This window comes from Lethenteron reissneri, chromosome 9 (assembly GCF_015708825.2).
Source record: "Lethenteron reissneri isolate LAM-NWPU_2019-01 chromosome 9, ASM1570882v1, whole genome shotgun sequence".
NCBI lineage: Eukaryota > Metazoa > Chordata > Hyperoartia > Petromyzontiformes > Petromyzontidae > Lethenteron > Lethenteron reissneri.
Window position 1 is genome coordinate 6,503,935 of NC_083787.1, and position 18,877 is coordinate 6,522,811.

General features: G+C 42.4%; 1 protein-coding gene across 2 annotated transcripts; it reads left to right on the top strand.

Moving 5' to 3' along the window:
• The first annotated feature begins 169 nt into the window (after positions 1-169).
• On the top strand, positions 170-18,094 carry LOC133340498 (protein bunched, class 2/F/G isoform-like). Of its 2 annotated transcripts, none has more exons than XM_061548796.1 (9): positions 170-328; positions 2,934-3,001; positions 4,860-4,877; positions 5,233-6,237; positions 6,337-6,392; positions 6,812-6,926; positions 7,968-8,167; positions 8,758-9,237; positions 11,997-18,094. In XM_061548796.1, exons 2-9 carry the CDS (start codon positions 2,967-2,969, stop codon positions 12,986-12,988), a joined length of 2,901 nt encoding a protein of 966 aa, XP_061404780.1. In that variant the 5' UTR covers positions 170-328; positions 2,934-2,966; the 3' UTR covers positions 12,989-18,094. The 2 variants fall into 2 exon arrangements, with proteins under 2 accessions (XP_061404780.1, XP_061404781.1); XM_061548797.1 differs by having other exon boundaries at positions 2,952-3,001.
• Positions 18,095-18,877: the final 783 nt, after the last annotated feature.

Here is an 18,877-nt window from a genome sequence, read left to right on the forward strand (position 1 = left end):
ACTCCGCCTGTTGAAGAACGCGAGGGCTAAATAATCGACCGTACCGATTTAACCCGCGCAGTATAATCGATTCCGCAGTGTAAGTACGGCTGAGTTAATGAATCGAATGCATCGATTCTAAAGTCGAATCGACTCCGCTCCGGAAGTGAACCCCGCGGTTTCCCGCCCTTCTTACATCCTCCACCCCCCCCGCCATCTTAGCGCTTGACCGCGTTGGCCTCGGCAGCGCCTTTGAGGTGGAAATAAAACAATTCCATTTCAATTTAAAAGTGCAGCGATCGCGTTGTCATTGTGCGAGGACGGTGTTGGGACCCGGTTGACAATCAAGGTGAGCAGAAAGCAAACTGCGCGGGCTAATCGGAACGCCCCCCGAGGTGGCGAGCGCGGCCTTCGTGCGGACGTTGCAGCCTGTCCCTGTCGCATCGCCTCGCGTCTTCTCGCTTCTTCGCGATAAATGTTGCAAACATAAACTTTCCTTTGGCAGCGAGAAGGGTTTGAATCGCACGCAATGATCAATATGCAAGGAGGTGTATCGGGTGGAAATGTGTAATAACCTACTGTTGCGATGCACAGATGCGGTTTCGGTTCGTTGACGCCACGTTCAGAGGGTTTTTACCTTGCTACGTACGGATTTTGAGCATTGGATTGATTGTAACTTGTAAAATTGTATTTGGAAGGGCTTTGTTGGGCTACTCGTCCAGTTGGAATAACGTGTGCAGCAGTGCATTGTTTTATAGGTTGAGTAAAGACGGTAGTGGACAATGAAAGCTTTCTAGATTTGAAGCTTTCGTGACTGCAAGGATTCATACTCTAGGTTTTTTCGGTGAAGTCACGTAGGTAAAAATATATAATATAAGTAATAATATATATTTTAATTAGGATTTAAAAATAATAGAAATAATATATATTTCAATTAGGGTAAAACATGTATAATAGAAATATTTCTATTTGGGTTAAAAATAATAATATAAATAATAATATACTATTATTTATATATTTTTTTTACTACGTGACTTTACCGAAAAAACATAAGAGAATTAAAGCTTTGACAGTACTGCGTACATACTTAGAAGCGTCAAAACATCCGTCGCATACAAACTCCATTCGCAAATTCAGGCAACGCAGGTTGGGCTTGTGCATGTCATACAATAATAAAGGTCGTTATAAATGCCCATTCTAAACGAAAAATAATTAAATTAGAGAAATCTCCTCATCATGCACGTTACAGCCATCCCGTGTGTGACCAATGCACGGTCAAGACATCTCCAAAGGACAACAGTCATTTGATCAGCGGGCAATTGCGATTTCCAGACATTGCGTTGTCGAACGTTGTTGCTTGGGCACTTGAAGGCGGACAATGACCAAATCAGTCGGAAAGCAACTCCGATCTCGTCAGATCCTCAGCAACTGAGCGACTAGGGGGTAGGGGGCCATGCATTTAGTACGGACGCATGGAGGGGGGTTAACCCAAATGCGTACCGCTTGCGTATGGGGGGGGGGGGGTCTATTGGCAATCTACGTACGCATAGGAAACGGGGGAGGGGGGTTGAAGTCCTCGATAATAATTTGTCTACATTGGCTTTCAAATGAGTTAGATAGTCCGGCGGTGGACTATCTGCTTAAACACGTTAGAACTATTAATAATTGATCGTTTTTGTGTGGTTTAAATATCGGCCGTTCTATAGGATTCGGGGTTGGTGGGTTAAAAAGTACGCATGCGTGCAGGGAGGGGGTTAAAGTTTTGACAGATTTTTGCGGATGTACTAAATGGATGGCCCTTAGTAGGTGTCGGCAGTGGTGCAGCTAAAGTAATTGTGCAGTACTGCACTTTAATGCTGTCACGTGTTGTTCCCCGATTTGCTAAAACGCAATACGAACGTTACCTTAGTATTGTGTACATCTCACTGCTACGTTTTATTATATGGTGGTCGGGGAAACTGCTGTTGAACTTGACTCAACTCCAACATCGGTCGCTAAGTGGACTTGGAACCAATTAGGGTTAATTAAACGGAAATATAAGCGATTATTATAACGCCTCATAATGCCATGTAAAGCCGACTCAGACGAACTTTTGTACACCCAAGAAAGGTGCTTTTCAGTTTCGTATAAGCCAAACCATTGAATTATTCCGTTACTTATGAACTAAAATAACAGCTAATTACCTTCTAAATGTTACCCTGTGTGTATGATTTGCAAATGTTGACTGAGGTTGCCGAATTGAGTCTGGTAAGAATTTTCCCTCTTTTAAATGAGTTGTGAGTGCCGTATATCGCTTTGGCTAATGCGCAGCTATGTTCCATTACTATGGTAACACTCCACATACCTTCATGTCATTTCTTAAAATGTGAAACGTAGCAATATTCAGTGCTTTTACAAAGTGTGGTGCACTATGGACATTATACTTTGCTGTTTCCACTTTTCAGCTGACACAAAAGCTTGGAGAGATTGTCATGGTTAAAATATATTTAGCAAAAAAGAAGCTATACTGCACTGTATCTTCTTGTACATAATGCGTTGCAGGACATAAAAAAAAGTATTCATTAGTGCCTCTGATAATTTCATGAGTAATGTCCACCCTGCATTACCAAACACTGGCGGGGTATGGTTACGTGCAGATGGTTCATTTCAAGACAATTTTTGATGCCAAATTACATGGATTTCGCTGAAGGTTCCATCATTTATAATCCAACGAGTGCATATATTTTGTTAAATTACAGTACATATTTAGAATTTGTTATGCATGCAACATCATTGGTAAGCCAATTAAGACAAGCATTCATCCCACGTTATAACATTCAATTCTTAAATCATACAGGCTTAGTATTTGTGATTTATGACCACTGCACCACATTTGACTTTGCTTTTTTCAGTTTTTTACCTGTTGTGTTGACATGCAGTCTTATTTAATATCTGTCATCACTATTTTATTGCAGAGATTTGTGTGGTTTCAGAGTCGAAAGAGACCAATGCCTAAAGTCAGTCCACCAAAAAGTGACAAAAGGTAAAAGAAATCAGTCCTCAGCCCCAAACACCAACATTTCTACGAATGGTGTGCACGCATGTGTTTTAAAGGGTTGAAAAGTATTTTTGTTTCTATGCCATCTGTACATATTTAACCACTTGTTTGCCTGTCATAACTTGTCGAGATTCACTTTTAATTATGAAAGCCTTTTTGTGTTGTCCTCAAGTATACATTCATGTAACTAAAACCATTCTAACAATTTTAGCTACCATATTGTCAAACAATGGAAACACATTTCACTTTGGAGCTTGTCACACTTTCTATAGTGATTTGGAAATTTTACTAAATGATGTTATTCATTTTTTTGCTGAAAAACTTGTTCTAATATTTTTTTGTTGTTGCTTGCTGTCAAGAATCTTATTCATATATGTGTAAGTGGTTTCTCTGAAAGTTACATAATTATTCTACAGAAGAGCCTCACCATTTATCAATGTGATATTTTTATGCAGGTTCCTAAAGATATGAAATTTAATTTGGCATGAATCTTGACTTAAAGCTTTCGTGACTGCAGGAATTCATATTCTTTGGGTCTTTTGGTAAAGTCACGTAGATAGTTTCTTTGAACCTATCTACGTGACTTTGAACCTATCTATGTGACTGTACCGAAAGACCCAAAGAATCTGAATTTGGCATACATTTAGTTTATTTACAATATTCTTGGTTCTTTCGGTAAAGTCACGTAGAAGGGAAATAATAAAATAATATAAATAGCTGTGGATTTCACACCTGATGATGATTTTAACACGTAGGCTTTCGCGACCATTCTGGCGAATTGCCCGATGATGCTGGATGCAATTACCAGCGAAACGTCGTACTCAAAATTTGTAAATGTTGTTGTTTCACGCTTCAACACACCGGTGGGCTAAAGCAGTGAACTATTTGTCTTGTCAACGTGACACTTTTTTTTACTGATTGGCCGTGTCGGGTGGTGGAGGGTTACGACACATTTATAAATAACGCGATCTAAACCCAAAAACGTTGACTATTGATGATTGCTTGTGTTGCAGTCGAAACGTCGTGATAATTTTTTATTGTTTTATATTTATATTATTTTATTATTTCCCTTCTACGTGATTTTACCGAAAGAACCAAGAATATATGAATCCCTGCAGTCACGAAAGCTTTAAGTCAAATTTTATTTACAATGTTCAACATTTAAACTAAATTTTGTAAACATTGAATCACAAGCAAAAATCCGTGGTTTAGCCATCTTTGTAAAATGTTTTTAATCTTTAAAACAGCTTTCTGGCATTGCTGATGTTAAACTATTTTCACATGAAATTTGCATGTGTAGTTGCAAGACAGTTATTGATTGTGTTCGAGTCACAAAGCATCTTCATTCGTGTCGGCAAATCACAAGTGGCCTTTCTGCCCCTCTGACATACAGTTTACTTAATGGAGCACATAATTACACTTCAGACTTTAATACATTTTTACACGGATGCATAAAATCTGCAGTGGAATTGTCTGGGTATATTATTTCAGAAGGACACCCTTTTGGATAGCCTTAGAAAAGACATTCAAGATTAACTGAAAATGCCCATTTTAATTTGAAGTGCTGTGTATAAACCACTCATTAAATAGTTTTTGCATCAAGTGTGTTTAATAGTTCAGTATATATGTATCACTTCATACACCACTTGTTTTGATGACATTTGTGTATATCCATTAGGTTTTAATGGAAATTCTCATAATTTCACACCATTTTAAGAGTGAGATGCACACTTTGGTAATTTTACTATTGAGTGTTGTGAATACACCTCCCTTGGCTGATGGTAAGATTCATGTTTAATTGTTTTTATATTATTTAACATTGTTATAATTGTTATTTCTACAGAAATGATGATTCAAAGAGGTCAGTATTTGTTTTTTTGCTGTTTTTTTATAGCAAGCTGAATGATATATCTAGTGACCATTGTTTGATTGTTAAATGCATTTTTGAGCACCTGAGTTAAGTCAATGTCAAAAACATGCACCGTTAAAAAAGATGGCAATTTTTTATAGAATGTCCCTAAAAATATATAATGGTTTTATAGTTATCCTTGCATGTCTTATTTCTCATTAAAATAAATAATTTGCCTTTATGCTCAGGTATGTATTAATTCCAGTAGCTCAGCACCTGTGTTTTGCAAAAGTTAGGCCAATGTTTGCAAGTCTTATTTTCAGGTGGCGTCTGCACGCACGGTAATGCATGGAAGCTTTCTCCTCAGGCGGTCTCCTGAGCGGTCATCGGGCCAAGACTCGAGGCACCGCTCGACCCGTGATAAGTCCCGGTCACCCTCGTCTCGCGATGGCCACCGCGACTCATCAGCAAGGAGTGGCAGAGAAAAGCGTGCCAGCCGGGAGCGTCGTGACGACCGCAGGCGTTCAAAGGAGGGGTCACGTGAGCGGAGGACCTCGCGGGAGAGGGATGACAGGAGGGTGCCACGGCTTTTCCCATCCCGGGACAGGATGGCCTCGCGGAATGAGCGGCCTGTGTTCCATGGCGGTCCCCATTACATAATGAACAGCAAACCACTGATGGGCAGCATGCCTGGCCGGGGTGGAATGCCTTGCAGAGGGGGGATGCCCAATAGGGGTGGCATGGGGGGCATGCACGACCGAGGGGGCATGCACGACCGAGGGGGCATGCACGACAGGGGGGGCATGCACGACAGAGGGGGCATGCACGACCGAGGGGGCATGCACGACCGAGGGGGCATGCACGATAGGGAGGGCATGGGTGGAAGAGACGGCATGTACGATAGGGAGGGCATGGGTGGTAGAGGCAGCATGTTCGATAGGGAGGGCATGGCTGGCAGAGGAGGTATGATTGATAGAGGAGGCATGCACGAAAGACGGGACAATTACGGAAGAGGGGGCATGCGAGAAAGAGGGGGCATGCACGAAAGAGGGGACATGCACGAAAGAGGGGGCATGCACGAAAGAGGGGGCATGCACGAAAGAGGGGGCATGCACGAAAGAGGGGGCATGCACGAAAGAGGGGGCATGCACGAAAGAGGGGGCATGCACGAAAGAGGGGGCATGCACGAAAGAGGGGGCATGCACGAAAGAGGGGGCATGCACGAAAGAGGGGGCATGCCCGGTCGGGGGGGCATGTCCGGCAGGGGGGGCATGTCCGGCAGGGGAGGCATGCCTGGCAGGGGTGGCTATGGAAATAACGGACCCAACACTTCGCTGTGGGGTGAAGAGGACCAGAACGAGCCGCCTTTCAGGTAACTGGAGTATTCATTACAGAGCACGATTGGTATTTTGAGCTATGTTTTGGATTGTGAGAAATGGTGTAATGGTGTTTTTTTTATTTAATTTTATAGAGGGCCATCATACGATGATGAAGACCAGCGACCAGCCAGAGACATGCCTTCATCAGGTCTGTCAGCTTATTATTTCATGTGTGTGATCTAGATATAAATTCTATTCAAAAAGTTTTCAAAAAATATATATATAGATGAAGGGACTACAGTGCATTATGTAATGTGCTTAGCTTTTTTCTCGTGCACACACAAACTTAGTAGGTTCAGTTTTTAATGTTTTATTTGCTGGTGCCATCTATAATTCTGCCCTACAAACTCTGCAGTTCTAACTTGTCACTTATTAAGATGACATTTATCAAGTATGTTACAGTTATTAACATTTAGGGTGCATTAGATATGTAATCAAATGTGATGAAGGATTTTTTTTTATTATTGCAGCTTGCTTCAGACAGCATTAGAAATTTGAGGAAAATTGTAATATTCTAACTATGTACAGTTGTCTTGCGCTAAATGCTTTTAACTATATTTTGGTCAGGAGATGAAATCAAGCGTGAAGAGCTCTACCTAAAGTTCTATGATGAAATTCAAAAACAGTACGACAGTGAGAGACCTGTGGACTGTGTTGTCATTGTGGCTTCGCGGCAGCAAAAGTGAGTGGTGACATTTCGTGTGGATCTGCCACTAGCATCTGCTCCATACTGACTGCAGAAGGGAAAAAAGAATATCAATCCCTGCAGTCACAAAAGCTTTAAATCAAGATTTTATTTACCCTGCCATTAAGTAAGTGATTACGTCATATTTGGCTACAATTCCCATGTAATGGGAAACGGATATTCTTACAGTGATGCTGTATTGACACTAGGTGGAGACTTTAGGCTGGAGGAATTGTCATCCGGAAATGTAGAATTTTACATTCCGTAACTGAAAATGAATTACACACGTAAACGAAGTATAACTCAAGTCATGGTTGATACTTTTGAACGTTTATATATGAAAATAGCAATGGATTAGCTATTCCTGCTGGAAAATAATTAAGTACCATTATTTGACTGGAGTTTCAACACTGAAAAAAATCGCGAATTTTGAATTACTAAAAATTATCATCTCCGTGCACCATTCTCCTCTTACTGGCTTGATCTCAGTCCAGGTCGGAACTTTGAGTATCTGACGTAGTCAACCACTTGTCAGTAGAAATCATATTTTGCAGAATTGCAAAACCAAACTTTAACGATGGATGCTTCCTTCTAATTATCAACTCAGCTGAAATTGGAAAACTTACTATAATTGAAGGTACATTTTTGGTGAGAGTTTGGAATTAAGGCCCACTGTAACATCATTGTTGGTGATTTGATATAAACACATACGTTAACCCTTAGAGCCTCCTCAAATCTATATTGTCATGAATTTGTTATACCTTTTTCTTATTTAGATGGGAGGGCATCTTGTAAAGTCTGCTCGCATTGCAATCAAACGTTTGCGAACTGATAGCCCAGTCAGAAAGAGACTCAGCCCATACGACATCTGCGTTCTGTAAAATTAGTATCAGTTTTTGGGAATTCGGTGGTGGATGTTCGGAAGAGAGACTGACTCAGAAACTGCCTATGACGATGACTGCTACCAAATACTCATTTAAGTATGTGACACAATTTTTATTGCTCCATTCCTGACTTATTGGTCCTGTGGTGTTGCAGGGACTATGCAGAGAATATAGGAAGGCAAGCTCGGAATATGGGCCTCACTGTGGATCTCATCATGCTGAGCTCGCAGAACCTCCTGGGCCAGGCCCTGAACGATGTAAGGAATGGAGGCTCCGCCTTCGCCATCGCCGTGATGCCCCAACACGTGACGCACAACTGTTGCTCCGTCCACGTCCTTCAGGGGAACAAGCAACGTAAGCCCTCCGACCCCCTTATGCATCGTGGCAACCGAAAGGCAAGCTTCATTTGTGGATGTGGCCGGCTAGCTTGCTGCTCCATAAAGTCGGAAAAAGTGCGAAGGGAATCACACGCCGCCATGGGAGAATCGTTGAAATTGGTGAAGGCTTTCTGTAGGCCTGATGATGAACGCTGGTCTTGTAAAAGTTGTGCAAACCTAATTTTTTTTTCACAGCAAAATGTTAACTTGCGTTTGGTGTCACCAGCCATGATGGAAAATGTTTTTCACCCAATAGGGAAGTTGAATTTTTTGTTCCACGTGCATTGTTCGTGTTTTAATTTCAAATTATACGTAATTATCGATTGGCAAAATATAATTTTGCATACATCCATAGGTGCAATGTGTGACAGTATTTTTTTGCAATGCAATATCGTTTTCCCCTTTGTGTTCCTTTCAAATAAATGGAAACAAAGATTGAATAAACCTATGTTGGGCTTACAGAAAAAAAAAATCTCTGTTTTGATGCCACTGAAGGTGGCGTTTGTAGTGTTTGACTTTATCCAGGTAGCTTTGATGTGGCGCCATAAACATCGCGTTTTCCACCAGAGCACCACGACACGCCTCTGCCCATGGCCATGGAGCTCGTGGGTCGCGAGTTTGAGTCTTACATGGGCAACCTACGCGAGCGGCGGCGGAGTGAGATCGCCAGACAAGCAGCCGAGCGCGCCGACAGCGTCTTGCGGCGCCAGCAGCGGCCGAACCGTTTCTCGGAAGTGCCGGAATTCCGAACCAGCTTTTCGACACAGGCCCCCGCGCGCGCCCCACCAGCTCCGGACACCCTGGCCCCACCCCTACAAGCGCGAGCGTCGCCCACAGATTCACCTTACCGGCCCGGTCCCGCGCGCGGCAACACGTCCGGGTACCCGAGTGAGCAGGCGGCAGCGCCAGCGGCCTACTCGCAGCATGCCAACTCGCTGTCGTCGCTACGCAGCGCTCTGAGCGAGGGGAAGGACATGTCCCTGGAAGAGCTGGATCGCATCTCGGAGCAAGTGCGCTTTCTGCGTGAAAAGGCGCTCAACGAAAGAGGTACGGTGGCAGCGTGCGGGGGACTCTAGGGGCACTCTTTCTGGTGCTTTGTGTCTTGGGGTTGCTGCAGATAAGTGGTAGGCATTGGTGATGTCTCGTAGGCATTGTTAAGGCATTATCCGGGAAGATTGTAAAATATATTTTGGGTTAACCGTGACTGAAGCCATGAAACTTGACTTTAATTCCGGCACTACTGGAACACTCGAGGAAACTATTGAGAATAGCATATGTACTATGAAACTACACTATATAATATGAACACTGCACATACGCTCATACTATGATGAGTTTAAACCAATTAAATAAGACTAACAATACCTCATAAGTTGAATTCCACCTCTAGAATAACTTTCAATTTTCATGTATAACTACTATATGAATAAGAGCACCACTCCATTCATATAGTAACAAACAAAAACTTAACCTTACACTCAAAGTATAACTTGAACACTTTACAAGTTGATTATTATAATCACCGAAACAGTGTAGTTATTTACAAAGGGCTGTAAGTTATTAGTATAATAACATTACATCTATAAACCAAACAATAAGCCTACCAAGATTGAGGAGGGCAAGAAATCTTGAAGTCATCGTCATTACCACATCAAAGGTGAGTTTCTCTTGTTATGGAGGCCAGGGGCCTGGGCACAGAAACATTGCGTAAATCTAAGCAGGACGCGGATCGGTGTACGCAATGAAAAGTTCGTAGTGAGAAAAGCGAAGTTTACAGACGTGGATGGCACGTTGGCTTTCACTATGGATCACGTCATCACTCCCACTCCACCCGCCGGTCGGCTGCAACGGGGATTTTGGCACCACTTCCCATGGACGCTGCTTCTGCTGCAGCAGCAGCAGCATCAGCTCCGCTTCTCTTCTTGGGAGAGGAGTGAACTTCACATTTGAGGTGGACACTTGGTAATCCGGGTGTCCCGTTTCCATGAAATTAACCCACAATTTAGCGGGAGCTGCGCAATAAAGGTGCGTGCGTGGCAGAGGTAAGCACAGCAGTGTTGCTCATGTTACAGTTTATTATCTCGTCAATAGTTAACCATGTTAGAAAAGTGATAAATGTTGGTATGTATTGCATTGATCGAAAAATATGTTAACCACTCAACCACAATCATACACATCAACCGCTGAAGCAACCACAACCATATAGCGCAACTGTTGCAGCTACAACTGTTCAACCTCAACTAAAAACTATACACTCACTACAAGTGCTCACAACACAGCCAAACACACCAGCTGCTGAAATAATTACAATCATACATCACAAAGCCCACCACCACAACCATACTCCACAACAACAGTTCGAACTCTACACTCAAACCACATACAGCACAACGCACAAAAACAAAACTTAACAAAGTCAACAATGCCAACAGCCACAAAGAAGACGCAACTGCTCAAGCACAAGTAAAAATACTGATCTCTTCCTTCCGTGCAGCTATCAGAGTATTTGCAGACTTATGGTTGCTCGATATCAAATGTACATTGTCGTGGATATTTACGCAATCTCTGTGCGTAAATGCCGCGGGGAATGAGAAAATTGAAAAAGTGGCCCACGCAATGTTTTTAATTGCATAAGCCATTTGGTACTCGGGCCCCAGCTTTCTAGCATCTGCCATTTTAAAATGGCATTTTAAAAATACCATTTTAAAATGGCAGACAGTTAATTAACTTCAAATATATATATTTTTTGTCATTGATTAATTGAATTTATGATTCATTGCAGCACTAGTTGGTTGATGTGTGTATGGGTTCTTTTGATGAGACCAAATGATTAGAGAACCTGCAAAGAAATTTGCAATCACTGCCTAGAAATACAAGCCAAGGGTTTGGAATATTAACTGCGTGTTAGGTGAATATTTGGCCAAGCAGTGATTAAAAAACTGCTGTTGCTCTACAAATAAGTGTCTACACAGAGACAGTTTTAAGAAAAGTGAGGTTGTAGAGAACAGGAGAAGAGGCGATGACTTATGGTCAAGGCCAACGATTGGGTGGCAGCTAAAGGAGGACACAAACCCGAGATGGAGCAATGGAATGAGCTTGCATGCAGGAGCTCGATGGATTGTTGCATCACTTAACCACAATTGGTTTACACGAAGTTGCGAGTTTTGATAATTGTTTTCACCCAGTCATTCTTGTAGATCATTGTCAGTCTTTGCCTAATGCTGTAATGTTGCAGTTAAAGACCCTGTGAATATCATTCGCAACATTTAACGATTGTGCAAAATCAACATTTTAAATGGACACCTGAGTAAGCGAGATGTCCCATCTCACTAGGTTTTTTTTTCCTTCAGCTAAAATTCTGAATTCTGCCTTGAAGAAATTATTTTTGCAGTGTTTACATAAGCTGTTGTATTACCTGCCTAAAGCCCTAATCTTAATATTCAGTTTGTAAATAGGAAAGCAAATTTGTTGGAGAGGCTCAATTTAAGATGTTTTCATACGGTCTGTTTTTCAGTGTAATTTTTTTCTGGCATTGCATTCATTTTGGCTCAGGGTATGTGAATATTATTTTAGAGTTTTTTTTGATAATTCCCATTTTTCAATTTGTAATTTCTTATGTCCTTCAGCAAGGGTGATTTTAGAATTTAACCATTTTATTACTGCAGTACAGAAACTAAACTTGGTAAGGCGTTACACCTTTTCACATCTAGCAGCTTTCCTCTACCAAGAGAACACATTTCTAGAAAAAAAATACTCAATGTAGCCTCTTTAACACGTCACATATTTTGATTTCAATTGTGTGCCAGGAATGCGTAATCAGCCAGCCGCCCCGCCACGCTTGGCTGAGGGAGGGATTGGAATGCACCATCTTCAACAGAACACACCACAGGCTCACCAGAGACTTGACCAACAACTGCCCAACATGGCAAGCAAAGCCGTAGGTGCGTACGGTAACAGAGCGGCGGCCGACGCGCCCGGCGCTGCTTTTAACAGCGGTAACAACAACGGTGGCGGCGGTGGAGGTGCAATGGCGGCGGGGATGGGGAGGCAGGGGAGCTTGCCCCCATCGGGCCACATGGCGGGCAGACAGCAGGCGAACAACATGGGGCAAGTGGCGGCGTCTCGTCCTCTCTCCCCGCTGCGACGCAACTCACGCTGGCTGCCAGGAACGCCGTCGGTAGGTGCGCAGTCCGAGTTGAGCCACGCACCCATGGAGGATGCGCTGCAGCCGCGCGCCACCACCTCTGCGCAGGGAGCTCAGGGTCAGGTCGGTGGTTACGGCAACTACGGCAACATGGGCAGGGATTTCTCGGACCAAGGCGTGCGAATGCCGTCGCAGCAGCAGCAACTGGTGACTCCGCAACAGCAGGAGCGCGTCACCTCTGGGGGAGCGACCAGCACGGCAGTCGGTCCCACCACTGTAAACCCGTCGTCTATCGACCTGGATAACCCCAACGTGCGCAAGGCGCTTGACATGCTCATGCAGAGCGGTCCGGCGATATCGCAGCTCGTTAAGCAGGCATCGGCTGCCGTGTCGCAGAAGGGGCAGTCGGCGGCTTTGGTGGAGCCGCAAGCACCCATGTTTCGGTCGCCACCGCAACAACAACAGCAACAGCAGCAACAGCGGCCACTGATGCAGCAGCAACAAATGCCCTCGCAGCCGACCCACGGCATGGGCTCGCAGGGCTATGGAGAGGAGAAAGGTTGGGCCAGACAGCAGCAGCCAGCCTTCCGGCAGCAGCACCCGCAGTTCCAACAGCAGGCCCGCTGGGATGAACAGTACCAGCAGCGCTACTGAAGCATGAATATGGAACCACGTTTTGAGAAGTCTGGGCAACCCTACTTTAGGTGTATTGAGAGGTCAGGGGTACACGATGCATTGCTTTATGAATAGTAGGGTAGAAGGCTTGCTGTTCCTCCGGCCACACACAATCATGTAATGGGCGCAAAGCTGCACACAAACACCTAGAGAAAAGCATTGTATCGTGTACCCCTTGCTGTGGAGTTGGCACTGGGAGAGAGAATGGTAAGTGCGTGTATCAGGCAGCTGGTGTAATGTTTTTCAACGGAGCGAGTGAAGCGTGTTCCCGGAGCAGCAGGGTCTACAATTGAGCTGTGGTGCACTGCAAGAAATTGAGGCTGGCAGTTTTCCACTGATGCAGGGAGCATCCTAATGGTTGGAGGTGTGCTGGTGTGCAGGCAGTGTCGGTGTGGTTGAATCAAGCGACTCGTAAATTATTTCCTGATAATTTAAGAATGGTACACGTAATAATTATATATTACGGATAGTTAAGGATAGTTTTTGTTCCGTGTCTTTGGAAATGTTGGCACATCATGTAAGGAAGGAGCTTGCTGTGGCTTAGGTTTGTGGTGGAGACCAAGATTTCTGAGTCTCTTTTTTGCCGATGCTTTGGCGTTTAAATGTGTTAACCCTGCTGCCCTGTTGCAAAATTCAATGGAGGGGGAAGAAAATTGGGCAATTCACATGCGTTCACAAGACCATAACTTTGGAAATGAGGCAGTATTTTTGCCCCTTTTTATGCTCAATTGTAGCCTGCTGCAAAATGTGATAGAATATTTGTTTGGGAAATTAGCAAAACCTATTTTCAAATTTGTATTTCTTTTCTTTAGAATACAGTAAATAAAACATTCAATGGACGTCACATTACATTCGTGAACATTTTCCAGTTGTCTTGGTACTAAGATAAATTGCAATGGTGATTTTACTTTAGTGCTAAACGTGTGCATGTATATCTGCCATTTGTACTGCAGCAAAGTTAAAACCTGCTTCATTCATGTGACTTTTACATGCAGTAGTTTAGGTTATCTCAAGTTTTCCTTTTTTAATGTTTTCGTTATACACTCATTTCCATTGTGTAAACGAGGTTGGATCTTGAACAAGTGCTCCGGCCAATAACTGGAGGGACAGGAGGCTTTTACTCAAAAATATTCATCATCAGGCCCTCGATGTATTGATGTTATTTTTTTATTAATTTGCTACTGTATTCATTGACGTATTCTTCCTTACAAATTATGTCCAGATAAAAAAATCCCAATGCAAAAAGTATGTTTTCATGAGTCCTTATAGCAGATTTTATTACAGTGCTTGGTCATATATCCTAATTTATATTATCCTTATGCTATCCTATTTCTCTAACGGTTTTTTATAACCTCATGCTTGGATTGTGTAAATTATCTTGGATTTAAACTGGTTTAATATTGATCAATTGAATGTTGATTTTAAAAATGTTGGTGTAGTTTTGTCTAAATGAAATTGAAGTTCAATTCGCTGAAGAGCATTGTGTACGTTGCTTAATAGGCTCATAAATCATTGAGTCGTCGCAGTCTTTTTGCGTTATTCAAATTGACGATTTATTTGTAAACTTTTGCTGTCTAAATTAGTATGTTCTCCCATGATATGTATTAATTGTTCCACACGACTAATTGTAGATTTGATCACGTGGGAAATAAATTTGTTCTCGTCTTAACCGACTTTAATTTTAAGGTAATCTTACCTATAAGATCGTGCATGCCGTTGTCCCAAAATCTCTGTCCTCCACTATGCACCCCGTATGCCCAGACTACATGAGGAGCTGATTACGTTTTTCTATATTCCACGGGCATGTTACCCATCGCATAAAAAAAAAATGCTTCTCTCTAAAAGCCACATGGAACTGGTGTGCTGCTTGTCCATGGAACTGATAAAAAGCTAGATTGAAAATGTTTTGGGGGTTTCCAGTAATTTCATATTTTTGTCAAATCCAACAATTTAGATTACAGTTCACCCATATATGTACCCCGTTTTATACTCTTAATTTTTGAGTATTTTTGGTATTCAACAGCGATTTTTTTTCTCTCTCGTAACGTATACGACTGGTTTATTACATATATTCAACACTTAAGTGTATTTATGGAGGTTACACATTGAGACCTGCGTGGTGAATTGTACACTACGTTAATTACTAGCAAATAATTTGCATACATTGAAAAATAGAACATGTCTATGCATTGAATGTGCAATTCAGTGCATGTAATGTGATCCAATGGCGGAGCCAAGATTTTCAGGTATGGGGGGGCAATCCCTCCAATGAAAAATTATAGTTAGGACTTGTCCCATGCTTTTTATCCGACGCGTGTGCGGCGATGGCGCAGCCATCGATTGAGGGTCGATTTCGAACCGCGTGTGATCGGCATCGCGCTCGCTGAAGGTGAATGCCTTCAGGGAAGTGGGATACTGTATAAGCAACTGTGCACAATTCTGAGTTACTTATAACTGTTTTACCGTTACTTATTGCCAATTATGGACACTGACTATTGTCCTATCATCTCATAGAGTCCCGTGCAAGTAATAATATGCTACACCAGTGGCAGTGGGGGTCGCAAAATGCCGATTTATTACTAATAAACCTCAATGATCCGATCGAAATTAGGGATTTCGATGGGATCATTGGGTGGGAACGTGCCACCCCCCCCCCCCCCCATTGGCTCCGCCAGTGATGTGAACATAATTTTAATTCCTGAATAGTTTTACGATTCGTGCTTATTACAACACTTGTTCTGTAATAATACAGAATCGTTTCTTAAAATGTCAGCCTCAATCCACTGCTAGATGAAGGCTAAAGCATGCCACGTAATCATGGGGGTTACTTGACATTTGGCCAAACTTTGCCACGATGTTAAGTGGGTGTGTGAAGAGGGTGGGGCATGATCAGTTGAAATATTGCTTCTGGAGTGAACTGAATTGGGCATTCGGATTCGAACTTGGGTCACCGGAGTGCATTGAAGTACTGTGGTGCCACTGGCCCACCCCTTCAATATCGTATCGTGCTGCTTACATAGAGGTTGGCATAAGTTCAGAGCTTTTAAAGAAAGATGGAAGACTTCACAAGGTGCAACACAACATTGGTCGTGGTTCTTTATTTTGATCCAAGTACTCTACAACATATGCAGGTGCCAAATTACGATTTTTTAAAAAGGATTGTTTAGAAAAAACATCTGTGGAGTCAATTGTAATTGAATGGAGTGTTTTGGCAATTCACAATATGGATCAATGCTGAGTTAAAACAAGGTGAAGGACATGGAACTCCAAAAGGTGTTTTTATCCATAGGTCAAATAGAGCAACTTTGGATGGTTTCATCCAAAGTGTGACTTTACATCACTCTTGAGACTGGTGTGAAGGTCCTCCAATAGAAAACATGACTATACATTTTCATTAGAATTAGAATTCTAAACCAACTATTCTGACGAAATACAGTAGTTCACCGGTCGGCATATTTTCTGCATACATACCCATTTGACATGTTTTTTTTATTAAGATTGCACTTTTTGTTTTCCATATTCATATCTACAGTGGTGGAACAACCTTTGTTCTGACAGTGCACAGTTGAAACGACACGGAAACTTTTCCCACCGCGCATTTAACCACAAGCGGAATATTTATTAACGCATAGTGCGCTCATCGTGCCCTCTGTTTCTTGACCATCTACGGCTGGCCGCGAGATTCCTGTGTACATCGTCAAGTACCGTACTCTTTAACTGCCCTGCTCGCGATGGTGCATACGTGGATTAATACACGCAGCATCTTGTCTCCCAGAGTAAGTAAACGTCGTTTGAGTTATATTCTTTGTCTTTCGGTAAAGCCACGTAGATAGAAAAATAATAAAAAATATCACGACGTTTAGATCGCAATAAAGCAATCGTCATCAGGTGAAAAAATGTAGCGGGAGAGGCTGATGAGGCAGGAAAAAAACTAGCGGGAGAGCTGCTAAAGCAGGATGTTATTTCGTTCTAGATTTGAAGCTTTCGTGACTGCAAGGATTCATATTCTTAGGTTTTTTCGGTAAAGTCACGTAGGTAAACATTTTAAATTAATAAAAGTAAAATATAAACCACGACGTTTCGGAGGCAACACAAGCCTCCGTCTTCAGGTGTTATTTCGGTTTGAGATGGGTGTAGCCCAAGGGTAAGTGGGCGGGGCTAGAGATGGAATTTGCGTGTAAATGTAAGATCGGAGAGCTGATATACCTACACGACTACGAAGCTGTGGAGGTGGCCATTGTATTGTGAGGGATTAGCATGTCAATTTGTTAATGTAAGATTAGCATGTCAATGTAAGAAAATCTGGCACCACCGAAGCTGTGGAGGTGGCCATTGTATTGTGAGAGAAAAGCATGTCAATGTAACAGCCACCGTGGCTCCTTTCCCTCGATGTGGCGGTGGCTCTCGTTTTTTAACAGGCTAAATGTCTCACTAACACAGCCACCGTTGCGGTGGTTTTCTTAGAGTACTGTATACATTTTATTTAAACAATATACTGTACAACGTATATTGAACACTAAAATATATTTTGATTTAAAGCTTTCGTGACTGAAGGGATTCATATTATTGTTTTTTTCTGTAGTCACGTAGAAGGGAAATAAAAAAAAATATATAACAACAATTCTCACGATGTTTCGACTGCAACATAAGCAATCATCATCAGGTGTGAAATCCACAGCAAGAAAATTTGTATGTAGCCCAAGAGTTTCACACCTGATGATGATTGCTTGTGTTGCAGTCGAAACGTGAGAATTTTTATTGTTTTATATTTGTATTATTTCCCTTCTACGTGACTTTACCGAAAGAACCAAGAATACTAACATATTAATCATACTTTATATTCAACATACTTCCTGTTTCATGTTTGGGTTAACGTAGGTTAACAAAACAAAAGGAGGCGGATTGTATTACAAACCGTGAACCAAACCACATTTTACCTCTACGAGTTTGTGGATCACGCATTTGCCGATTGCAACTTTTCACGAACGTAATCCCCACCGCGATGGGCAACGTTTTTAGGTTGTCTTTGCTTTTTCCCCCCTCGTCTTCTGTACATGTTTGACTAAACAAGCCACGTGGAGTCATCATCTGGACATTTGCTGCTTTGGTTGCAGGAACTACTTAGCTCGTCAAGATACATTTACGTTTTCTCCCCCCCCTCCTGCACCAAAAGTTTATAAAACATCAACTAATTTACAACTGGAGAATCGAAGCAATTTCCCGAGCACCTATCAAACAAGTGTAGCCTTCAATTAAAGTTTCTGCACACGAAAGTCGTCGGTTTGCTATTGTGTTTCCGTGAACTTTATTCGCATTTGTAACCGTAATGATCGGTGGGGGGCAATCATTGGCACAACTGGTGATGGTTATATTAAAAACATGTTTCAGAGTTTAATAGGCCCAAATAAGAAAGTTTCAGGAAGTCGGAATTGCAGCACACATCCTTGGTGGCAGAAGGTTAATTTCCAACTAAACTTTCCAATGTTGCAGTCATTTGTTTTCAAATTGTTCGTCATCAGCTGTGATCATTGGTCTCCTGGACGAAGCCTTTCTTAATCCGTCACAATCTTCTGAAGCATAGCAACTGCATGCAAGCTGATTCATCGCTCCGTCTCCGCGGTGGACATTCTCTCTGGTGTCATCCTTCGGCTGTCGGTGTCGACCACCAGCCATCCCTGCCAGCGACATGCCCTGCACAAGCCTGCTTTAGGGCAATACGATGTCTGATTTGTGTATCCAATGCACGTGTTTCTCTGGCCCGGGCATGTACATGCCCTTTTCAGCCTTCCATTTTATTCAAACATTTTTTATGATCCATGAGACAACAGATATTTGCTGACCCGCCTATACTTCACATCCGTGAAAACA

Bases quoted from the DNA above. Each gene is read 5' to 3' on its own strand.
- LOC133340498 (XM_061548796.1), top strand. From the start codon at position 2,967: ATGCCTAAAGTCAGTCCACCAAAAAGTGACAAAAG. The intron at 6,393-6,811 runs GTCTGTCAGCTT...TATTTTGGTCAG, and splicing joins CAGAGACATGCCTTCATCAG to GAGATGAAATCAAGCGTGAA. The intron at 9,238-11,996 runs GTACGGTGGCAG...ATTGTGTGCCAG, and splicing joins AAAGGCGCTCAACGAAAGAG to GAATGCGTAATCAGCCAGCC.